The following is a 12,277-nucleotide window of genomic DNA, read 5'->3' on the forward strand; positions in this document are numbered from 1 at the left end:
GGATTATTTTAAGCAACACATTAAGTTGACGAAACACTCGAGACAAATGTAATTAAAGTCAGATCGTGTCTTAGCAGTGATATCATAAACCTGTTAATGTACGCATTCAAACACTTGTTCTGTTACCAGCTGTATTCACCTTGCAGGTGCAGCTATGTGGCTTTGATCCTGGAGAAAGTGTTTAAGTCATGGATGTTTAAAGTTTAACTTCTTCATATGTCTAATATTATAGTTGACTTTTCATTCAGGAAGTATGACGCTGCGCTGTCAGTACGCTTCTCCATGTTTTTGATTGGTCGAATGCTCCAGATACCACCCCTTTCATGTGAGCGCGCACCTAACTAGATAGGACACGGCTGCTTGAGCGATCCACTTGATAACCCCCGTCGTAGGACAGTTTAGCGAGAGCGCATATGTTTTGGATTAGGCCAACCGGTTAACTCAAACATATCTGTTCATGGGCGGTAGGGACACAGCCACCAGTGGTTATCGGTGACTGTACGTCCACACAGCGGCGTGCGTGGAAGCTTGCCGGCAGGGGTGGGGGGCTGAAACTCCAATCACATGAATCTCCCGCCAAGCAAGTTAGCTTGTTTAGGTAGTAAATATTGTTCAAGATGTAATTTAATCGCTGATTTCTCCTTATTACCATATTTAGGACAATTTTGGCAAAATTGGGGGTTGAGGGCAGGGTAACCCACGCCCAAGCCAAAAAAAATGGGACAATCTCAAAACTAAGTACAAGGTGGAAGAGGTTATATAGAGATGATTATATGTATTATGTTTTCATAAATTAATGCGTGTATGTATTTGGTCTTCACCGTTCAGGAATTCAAGTGTCCCGCCTCAGGACAGGGCACTGAGGACGGGAAACCCACGGCAGCGACTTGGCCCTGGTGTGTCCTATTGGATGAGGCTTTAGGGCAGTTTGCGGCGGTCTAGCCCCCTGCCTGATTGCCTCCATCCAAGAGGAGAATCCAGGGCCAAGCACTGCCCAGGAAGTTCAGAGAGGGCGAGAGGATGAGGATGAGGAGGAAAAAGACAAGGAGGACACAGAGAGATAGAGAGGAGGAGGCGGAGGAATGAAAAAGAGGGGGAGAGAGAGGAGAGCAGCAGGTTACAAATTGACGCATTACAGTCTACACTCCTTTAAAACATAACACTTACTTGACCAATGGAAAGGGAACAGAACAACTTCTTTGCATGTCACAATGGAGACAAATTCCTGAATCATCTATTTAGGCCTCTATATTCAGTTGTCAAGTTGGTCCACTCCAATCAAATACCATGTCAATGTGATCTGTTAAAAATGATCACTAACATTCACTCGAGGAATGTGGGGAACCATTAACAGATTAACCCCCCCCCCCCGATTAGTTTTCTTCAGGTGGTTGACATACTGAGGCTGGCCTTAAAATATTCTTTGTTTGCTTTAACCCTAAAGTGACTAAATTACATGGTAGTAGATAGGTAGATTATTTTTTTTTTTCTGAAAATGGTAAGTCTGCATGAAAAACAGAAAAATATAGAAATTTTGGTGGACAATAAAATTATTTGCATACTCAAAGTATTTTATTTGCCACACATTTTGGGTAGGTAGTGTTAGAGCAGGGGTCTGCAACCTTTTTGACCAAAAGAGCCATTTTGCTCCTTTTTCCCAAACATTTTTTTGTCTGGAGCCGCAAAACATATTTCATAGCTTGATAGCTAATAAAGTTGTATTTATTATTATATCAGACAAAAACTACATTTTTTTTGCATTTATTAGGCTATTTATTACATTATATAAAACTGTTAACCTATAATAAGAAACAAAGAACTCCTATAGAGCTCCTGCGGATGATGTCACATATGCTGGTCACGTGACGAGAAACGAAGGGGGCAGCCATTTTGGCAGTAATCGCGTCAGTAAATTCATTGGCAGGCACTGGCAGACTGTCGAGGATGGTGGATAACTGCTGTGCACCAGGTTGCACAAATAGGCGTGGGAAGAAGAAAGGTGTATCTTATTATCGCATTCCAAAAGACGCGGAGAGGAGGGAAAAGTGGATCGCAGCGATTAAAAGAGCCAGGAGCCGTCTGAACAAGACTGAAAGATGGGACCCCCCGGCCGTTTGCTTTCGCTTATGCAGTGATCACTTCATATCAGGTGGGTGAAGGAATACAGTACAATGCTACAAAAAGTTTCTGGTCAGTTTAATTTTTACCGAAGTAGAATCTAGCACCCAGTTATTATAGCTAACGGACTCTGTGATGTCCCTTTTTAACTCAACAAGTGTGGCTCTGGTGCAGCCTAGCCAGTTAGCTTGTAGCAAGCTAGTGGTAAACAAACCCGTGTTGAAAATATTCCTCGGGACTCGGGGAGAGCAGCTCTCCCCGAGTCCCGCTGTGCAGTTGCAGTGGGCTCCCAGCACAACACCGTCGTTCCTGACCACCACCCATGGCTTTAGTTGACTTTCATTAAGCCTTTGGGAGTGATTAACCTATATATGAAATTCAAAAATAGATAAATAAAGGTTAAAAACGCCAGCCACTTTGGTTGAGTACGTTAAAAAATACAAACTAGTTTCAGACGCACTGCAGTAGCTATCCAAGCTAATAAACAAACATGCTAACGTGACACTGCCGTAGCTAGACAAGCTAATAAACAAACAATGCTAACGTGACACTGCCTATCAAACTGGAATAATTTAATACTTACCCTTGCAGTGATGATGCCGAAGTTTTTGGATGTAAGACTCCACAGTTGAATGTTGTTTACGAAGCCGGACTGACACCATTTGTAAGCCTCCAAGCTTTTGTAAGCTCTGAGGGAGTCTCCTGAGTACACTGATGGAAAGCTTACAAGATAGCTGTGGATGTCCGCGTAGCGCAAGTCGGGTACATCGTCTTCAGAGCAGGAGGTTATGCTCTTGAAAAGCACACCGGGTGCATTATATGGGTCGCTTATATTGAATCTTTCTAATTTTGTACTATAAAGCCGAATTTCACTTGAATTAAAATGAGATGTATACTCGCACGGTAGGAAAACGCTGGCGCCGGTCGTCATGTTTACTGCCAAAATGGTGGCTGATAACCAAAAGTCACGTGACCGCAGGAGCTCTATAAGGAGAATAAAAAATAATACACAGGCCTACTTTAAAATAAATTAAACACAGCACTTGAGGAGTCCTCTGCACATTTGAAGGAAAACAAATATTATTAAAATGGGCCCACTTTGAAATAAATAAAACATATAGCTGCACCCTAAAAAGAGTTAAAGGTAGGGTAGGTAAGAATGGAGAAACCAGCTCGAGTGCGCTAGAATTTGAAAATACACAACCGGAAAAAATCTGCCTCTTCCTTCAGACTTCCTCACAGAGCCCCTCCTCCAACACACACGAACGCGCACATGACCAATGAGGGCACGAGATAAGTTTGTGCACAGATGGAAGGCTGACAGGCAGGTAGGCCATCCAGTTACTTTAGCCGGGCCGGCTCAGATGATTGGTCGTGCTTTTTACAGCGCCACGGCTTCCAGAGATTAATTTTTGTATGTATTTATTGTCAAAGCATTTAATATATTCATTGCTATCGGGATGTTAAGAGCATTCCATGGAATATAACAAAAAGTGTTTTCTGAAATAAATTACATACCCCATTGAATTATGACTGAAGATTGTCAGCTGTCTTCCTCTCCGTGTTGTTCCCGTTGTTTCTCGATACGTAAAGGCTGCAGCACCTTTGACAACTTCTCTCTACATATCAAAAATACCGGTAAACCAGCATCGTTTGCTGTCAAAGCATATAACTCTGTCCACACAGAATTAAATCCTGTGTTCCTCCGGTACTTTTCTTTGATTTAACCATAGTTCGCTCATCGAGCCGGGGGTCAGGTTATTCACCCGGAGGATGGGGCTAAAGTTGTCCCTAACTTTCAGCTGAAACTTTTACTATCATTGAAGGCAAAAGGAAAAGGGAAGCTTGTCTCACTAGTCATCAGGCCTAAATGATGGCAATACTGACATTCCTGTCGGCTAATGTATTGTCAGGGCCCCAGCAAACATTTAAGAACATTTACTGATTTAGGCTAGAGAGTTAAAGCAGTCTGGACAGTCTGAGAAACGTCGCCGGACAATTACAAAGACTAGATAATTCCAAAAGATTGCTATCTACAAAACTTCAAATTAAAATATTTTATTAATTAAAAGGCCAACTACAGGCAAACAATACAACCCCAATTTAGGCCTACTTAGTAGATACAATGATTTTGATGACTAGTTATGTATGCATGTAGTACCACCCTTGCTAACGATTCCCTCTCTAGTTTAGCATACTCAGCCTCGTTGTCCCTGGCCCTAGAACCACGATTTTATGGGGCCGGAAAAACTGGGAAAAAGTACCCGCTAGCCGGTACTACGCTATATAGAAAGGCCACCCAAAACTGGCCTGGCCGCTGGACGCTAAAGGACGTTTAAACGGGGCTACCCGCTGCAGTGGAAATGCGCCATAACATACCTTACCTTTTTCTTACTCCTAGCTCTACTTCTGGTCCTCCGTCGCTTCACACTTACAGAGGGCAATTTCTCAACTGGCCGAACTGGTGTCCTGGTCGGTGATGACACCAGAAAGACCGATGGCACTGCATCCCCATTAAGTAATGGTTGATTAATAAATCCCATTTTATGTTTCATCATACTCTCAGAGTAGTCGTCCGGAAACTTGAAATGTTCGCTGCATACATTCGCCTGTGGATATTCCGGTTCGGGCCGAGCACATTTCGCTAGCCACTGCCTCCGAACGTACTTCCTACGCTTACCCGTTGGCAATAGATGGAACTGAGCATTCCGTGGATTGTTCCTATCCGAATTGTGGCAATGTTTCGCGATACAATGAGGCATATTTCAATAGAATTGTGAGAGTAACTAGAGTTCTATAAATAAAAAATGTTGGACACAAGTTAGTTATTACTCCCATATCAAAGTCTTTTCATCTGCAAGATGGAAGAATAGCTGGGTGCTGCCTGGAGAGACTGATGAGAGGGACACAGGCTGGCGTCAGCAGCTTTCCACACAAAGCCATCACATCATCTCTTCCATAGTCCTCACTGTCCACTGGTGCTCTGTCAAAAGAGTGAACATCACAGCTGTCATGTTAACCCTTTGTTACACAACATACAACCAACATGCATCAAAAGTGACCCAAATTAGTTTTAATTGTAAATATATTTGCAATAAATTACTTTAACCATTCAGGATTCCAGGTATTTCTGAATTAACCTGTTTTGGTTCAACACCAATTCTAATTTTTATTTTTTCTTTCTTACTTTTTGAATAAAAACCATGTTTGTATCACTACACTTCTAAGGCACAACATGGGTCAAACATTACCCGTATTCTATATGTTATTTCATGCATGGCTGAGTGTTTCTTTACTATACATTTTCAAAAACAATTAATTTTAGCAATGATTTGGACCAAGCATGTATGATGTAGTAATACAAAAAGTATTTTAGTTCACACAGTTTGACATTTAGCTAGTCATGTTAGCTTGTAATATATAGAGCAGAGCTAACTAGCAAGTTAGCCGAACGTTAGTGGTTAGCTGTTTATGCTATGCTAGCTGTTGGCTACTGAACATTAACAAACTGGATTCCGCTGTAAGAAAACTTTACATTAAACTTGGCGACAACACTGTGACTCCCCGCTGCATGTTCATGTGTAATTCTCCCGTGTTGGAGACGAGAGGTTGGGGGGGGCAGTACTGCAATAAGCTGTAAGCTAACGTTAGCAGCCACCTGTTAAGCCATGTTTCCCGGGCGCAACATCTTGCAAGAAACAGCATCTCAGGGCTTCTTAACATTTAACAACCTATTAATGATGCATACCCACTTAACGGGAAGAAACTCAGCCAACTAGAAGAAGAAACGTAACCTTAAATAAAAAATAAAACATGCACAAACTAAGGATTATCAAAATACATGTTTAAGGCCATTACAGTTGCAGGACTCACCAGATCTCAAGTCTTCTGTTCTTTGTTGACATCCCGATGCTCATATCTAACATGTAGATGTAAAACGATCCCGATATTAATCCATAAACTCCTACAGTAGACATACACACAGCTGTAGCTCCGCAGGAGGAGAACCCGCTCAAACTAACGTGGATGTTTGAAATGTGAACGACAGGCGCGGGCAGTTCTCATTGGCAGGTTTCTTCGATTACGTTTATATTAACCAATCAGGAGTTTTGTGAACTCATTCCAAACATGCCTGACTTGTCTGCCGTGTTATGGCTGAATTTCAATTGCCGTAGCTCTGGCTGTCGGCCAGAATCCGAAAACCATACATTATACTGTAAAACTAAGGCTTATTGGTGTTGTATATTGACCAATGAAAAAAAAAACACAGCAACAGAACACATAAATAAAACAAGGATAACTGTGACTTATTGCTGAGTAAATAACAGTGTGTGTTTTAAACCTTGGCCCTCCCTGCAGAGATTTCTCCACTTTCTATGATTTTAATTTTTTTTAATGATATTGTCAACTGTAGATGTTTACAATATAGTAAGTTAGGAATTGAATGAAAACATATTTATTTACTTTTGTTTCAACATTGGATATTTTGTTTTTGTGGTGGATTCAATCGAATATTGAAAAAAATATTTATGTAAAGAAATGTACTTACATTTTACGTTTTTGTTATTTGACTTTTTTTTTACAGTTCTATGTTTACCTTAAAATTACAAAGAAATATCTTCAAGTCTTATAATAGTAATACACTTTTATATTACGAGTTACATATTTAATTACAGATAATACTTTTAATTCTACGTATGTCTGCATGTATTTTCTGAAAATGCAAAAATACTGTAAATATTATATAGTGAATTTACGGTATAAAAAAAATGAAATAAACATTATTTGTTGTCAAAATACTTAAAATAAAGTTTTGGGTTGTTAATTTAGTAATAAATATAAATAATAATAATAAATAAATTTAATATTTCAGTTATTTCCTGTAAAATTACGATCTTTTTTAACACTGTATAGTGTCCGTCCAAAAAAAAACATCACTTATAGTGAAAACCACCCTTGAATGATGCGATAGTAGACAAAAAGATTTAGGAATCCAAACTATAACATATAATAAGTGCCCTGTATCAAGATTGATGCAAAAACAAGTGACATTTGACCCTTTTAGAGAGGTTTAGAAAAGAAACCCACCTCTGGGGTCATTTGGGTGTATTTGCTATATCTCTGGAACCCATTGGTCGATTTTAATGATTGACACCTCTTTTTAACCATTAAAGCCAATAGAATGGAGAGGGGGGTTCCTAAATCCATCTAAACATTACCATTGGTGAATGAGTGATGCGCAGCAAGCATGCCCAAAACCGGAAGCTGGGTTACGCTCTCATACACTCTATATGAAAACTCCGGTTATTGACATAAATATGATGATGGATTATCAGTGATCATTTCAAAGTGACACAGAGACATTGGATTAACCTTCAGCAGTGTTTATATACGTTGTAATGCCATTGAACACAACTTTTGATCAGAAAACAGCAAAGGTAAGACTTATTTGCCGTTTGGCCACGTAAAGTGAAGTTGTGTGTTGTCTTTGCTTGCCTTCGCTGCCGTGGGTTCTGGTCGCACAGTGAGAGCAACAGAGGAGGGATCCCTCTCCCAGGACGGACAGACGTGCAATAGATGCCGTGTGGAAATCGAAAAGATAATACATTTACAACATAGGTAGACCAAATGTTTGGATACAAGATAACATCACAAACGTGTCCATCTTCGCAAATCAGTTTTGAGTCTTCAAACAAACAGCGCTCAATGTAAGGCGGGCCTTGCATATGACGCACACCTGCTAGCCTGTTCCATTTTTCGTTCACCGATGCTAGGAAGGATTCTTGCCTAGCCTCTGAAGGACCTGACTCGGAAGGAAATTTCCTCCCAAGGAAGCGTCCTCGACTTTGAGAGACGCTCCCCCCTCGATAAGAAACTGTAAGAAATGATCAGGGAATCCCTCCGGAGTGGAGTCATGACGACTGGATCTGAATTATTTTAATTTATTTGGTGGTTTGCATTCCAACTGTCGATCAGCTGTGCGCAGCGTCTCCACTGCAGCCTGTGCATCTCAACCCCCCCGCAGCAACTCTATCCACCAGTTAAATGAAATAAAACAAATGTGTTGTGTTATATCAGCTGTACAATTTACCAAATACATGGTGTTCTTAGTTTCCATACCTCCTGTGTTTTATGAGCGACTTATCAAGTCTTGGCAAACGGCATAAAACATGATTAAACATGATAGTATAATCCACGCTCGTATCTATACAACCTATAGAAAAGCAAAACGGCGTCAGTTTAAAGTAATTCTGTCCTTCTGCTTACCGCATCATCTATGTGAGAACATTTCATAACATTAAGACAACATATTCAAGGTGGTTTTCAATAACATATCCGTATTTATTTATTTGTTCAAGTTATGTTTTTGTGTGCACTGAGGAGTCTCAAACAGGCGTTTGTTTAATCATTTCAAGATTGGCTTTCATACATTTTTGCAAATGAATTCTTGATGTATGATAAATGAGTAACATTTTATTTATGGTTTTATTTTCACATATTTCTCTCCAGTCTTCCTTCTGCCGACAGTGTCGCAGTTTCTCGTCTCTCCTGTTGTTGTGCGTACGAATGAGTCAAAGTGTCCGTGGAGGACCGCACATCCTCCCTTCGAGTTTGTTTTTTATAAATCGCAAAGATTGCTTAGAAACTGGCGTACGCCATCTTTTGAGCATACGGTACTTTATTGATGAGGTATCAGGGCACTAACACACATACAAGAAGGTCAGCCTCTCATTTAATTATTAATATTATACTTTTACTCCACTAATTATAAAAAAAACATGTAACATTTCATAGAAATCAATATTTAAATCGTATAATTATAGTGTGTGTGTGTGTGTGTGTGTGTGTGTGTGTGTCTAGAGATGCGTGTGGTTAAAACGGTTGCTCTTTAGCTGTTCTAATGAAGGTAAACACAGCAAAGTAAACAGTCAAATGCACAGCTCTTTGCAGTTGGTGCTGCTCTTCTCAGATTCTGCTGAGTTACACGTTACTGCCTCCTGGTGCTGCAGAGATTTCATGAAGTGAAGGAGGTTTTCCTCTATAAAGAGCTGTGGGCAGCAGATACTGTGAGAGTTACAGACATGAATTCATAGACCAAGGCAGACTGGTTCACAGACAATCCTGTTTTGCCGATCTGGTGCTTAAACAAATAGCTCTACACCCCTGGCCAAGATTTCACTAAAAGGAAGTCCGAGTTCGAAATATATCTCGGATAATGTAGCCTATGCACTGCCATTTCCCCACATAGACATTCTGCAATGAAACGTCTGTCTCCGGTTACTTTGTCATGCTTTTTTTTTTGTATTTACCTTTAGGGGCTTCGTACAATACCAAAACAAATATTTAAAGTCGAGTCTTTTATCAAAGTTAGTCAAGCAAGTCTCAAGTAAAAAAATATGCGACTCGAGTCAAGTCATGTGACTCGAGTCCCCCACCTCTGGTTTATACTGTGGTTAGAATGTTGCTGTATTACTGTATCAAATAGAATACAAATATAATAAACACAAACGGTTAGTAAATGTAGCATTTTGTTAACTCAAGTTTGTATTAAGTGAGTTTTTATTGTGTTAACTCTATTTATGATTTTTAGATTTACTTTCTCTCTTTCTTTGTCTGTCTGTTCTAGAAACCGAAAGGAAGAGAGAGACGTCACAGCTGTCAGCAATGTGACAAATCCTTTACAAGATCTGGAGATTTAAAGCGCCAACTGTGTATTCATACTGGAGAAAAACCGTACAGCTGTGAAGAGTGTGGGAAAACCTTCACTACATCAGGTGCCCTCAAATCACATCATCGTATTCACACTGGAGAAAAACCGTACAGTTGTGAAGATTGTGGGAAAACTTTCACTAGATCAGGTCATCTCAAAAGACATCAACGTGTTCACACGGGAGAAAAACCGTACAGCTGTGAACAGTGTGGGAAAACATTCACGACATCAGGTCAACTCAAAACACATCAACGTGTTCACACGGGAGAAAAACCGTACAGCTGCGAACAGTGTGGGAAAACATTCAGGACATCAGGTAATTTTCAAACACATCATCGTATTCATACTGGAGAAAAACCGTACAGCTGTGAAGAGTGTGGGAAAACTTTCGCTCAATCAAGTGAACTCAAATTACATCACCGTATTCATACTGGAGAAAAACCGTACTGGTGTGAAGAGTGTGGGAAAACGTTCACTAGATCACATCATCTCAAATCACATCAACGTATTCATACTGGAGAAAAACCGTACTGGTGTGAAGATTGTGGGACAACGTTCACGACATCAGGTGCTCTCAAATCTCATCAACGTATTCACACAGGAGAAAAACCGTACTGGTGTGAAGACTGTGGGAAAATGTTCATTCAGTCAGGTCTTCTCAAATCACATCAACGTATTCATACTGGAGAAAAACCGTACTGGTGTGAAGAGTGTGGGAAAACTTTCACTCGATCAGGTCATCTCAAATCACATCAACGTATTCACACTGGAGAAAAACCGTACTGGTGTGAAGAGTGTGGGAAAACATTTTCTCAAAGTTCTAACCTTAAACTCCATCAGCGAATCCACACTGCATAGTTTTGAACTGAGAGCCAAGCTAGCTGTTTCCTCCTCCTGATGTCCTGAGAGCTGTAGTTATATTTTAAGAGTCTTTCTGAATTGAAGTCTGACTAACAGACTTCAATTCACTGAGTCAGTCTTGTTTGATGTCCATGGACAAGCCCTTAGGTCCCCCTCAGCTTTTTGAATATCCCTAAAGTTCCCCAAAATAAAATAGGTCAGGCTTATCCACTACGCTCCCAAACTGTGGAACACCAGGAAATATCAGAGAGGCTCAGTGGACATTTTTAAATGCCTTCTAAAGACACATCTCTTTAGATTAGCTTTTTATTAGCAACCCCCCACTTTAAATGGTCTTTTAGTCTTTAGTATTTACCTACTTTTATGTTGTTTCATTTATGATATAGGAAGGGTTTTATATTTTATTCCTGTTTTTAACCGTTTCAAAAACAACATTTTTTTTTTACGTTTTATTTTACATTTTAATCGTTTAACCTTAATTAGAATTACAACTTTTTTTTTATTACTATTCATTTATATTTGTGTTTCTGTTGTACCTATATGTTCGCTTTATTTTATAGGGTTGAATATATTCACTTCTTGTCTTATCTTTCCGAAATAAATCATAATTTAGTTTTCATAATCCTTCTCCTCTGCTGCTTGTGTGACGTGTGCAGCATGTGTAGTGTGGTGTCTCTGTGTGAGACCTGTTAGTTTCACTTGTTCGTTGTTAGGAGATGTGCTCCAGTTTATCTTTGTGCATTGAGTACTTCAGTCTCTTTCTTTTAGGAGAAAGTTGTTCTCAGTTCATCTTAAGTTTGTTTTGTAAATTGGATGGTGAGCCTTCTTCCTTTTCAAAGAATTAAACATTATCTATTCAAGGTTGTATCTTCCTGGTCGAATGTACTTATTGTAAGTCACTTTGGATAAAAGCGTCAGCTAAATGCAATGTAATAATGTAATCTACTAATTTTGCCAAATCAGTTTCCTCTCTCCCGGTTATTTTTATATTTTGTTACTTCCCTTTGTACCCCTAGTTTAGGAGGGAACGTAACACTGTTTATCTTGTTATTATCATACCTTTTACCTCCTTGTGTATCTTATCCTGTTAAAATGTAACATGGGACAGATTTTAAACATTGGGGAAAATGTTTTTGTTTGTAATGAAAGGCATAAAACACAGCAAGTAAAAGATAGGATAAAACACCAATAAAAAAAAAACAGCAACAATCTCACCTCCTCCGACGCCCCAAAAGCCTGTCGGAAAAGGTGAGTCTTTAGCTGCCCCTTAAAAACCTCCAGTGAGACAGAGGCTCTCAGTTTCAGGGGGAGTTCATTCCATAGGGGCCACCGCCTCAAAGGCACGGTCCCCCTTAGTTTTTAGCCTGGTTTGGGGCAGCCTTAAGAGGCCTTGCTCGGAGGACCTCAGGGCCCGGGTTGTCCTGTGAGGGTGGATAAGGTCGTTAATGTAGGCGGGGGCTTGGCCATGGACAGCTCTATATGTGTAAACCAATACCTTACATTGGGTTCTGAGATGGACAGGGAGCCAGTTCAGGGCAGAAAGGATCGGAGTGATGTGGCATGTTTTTTTGGAACGAGTGAGTAATC

The 12,277-nt window shown here is 40.1% G+C and overlaps 1 protein-coding gene across 3 annotated transcripts in view; it reads left to right on the plus strand.

Annotated features, from left to right (window-relative positions):
- Window positions 1-12,277, plus strand: part of LOC307028183 (uncharacterized protein) — a 319,026-nt gene that overhangs the window by 46,776 nt on the left and 259,973 nt on the right. Inside the window, exon 3 of one of the 3 annotated variants that reach the window (XM_079662991.1) lies at window positions 9,746-11,555. The exons of 1 other annotated variant lie outside the window; for it this stretch is intronic. In XM_079662991.1, coding sequence (XP_079519117.1) covers window positions 9,746-10,687 — 942 coding nt within the window. In that variant the 3' untranslated portion in view covers window positions 10,688-11,555. Of the gene's footprint in view, window positions 1-828; window positions 1,665-9,745; window positions 11,556-12,277 lie in introns of those variants that run through there. One more of the 3 variants, XM_079662987.1, reaches the window with a different exon arrangement.

Source organism: Notothenia rossii, assembly GCF_949606895.1.
Source record: "Notothenia rossii genome assembly, chromosome: 2".
Lineage (NCBI taxonomy): Eukaryota > Metazoa > Chordata > Actinopteri > Perciformes > Nototheniidae > Notothenia > Notothenia rossii.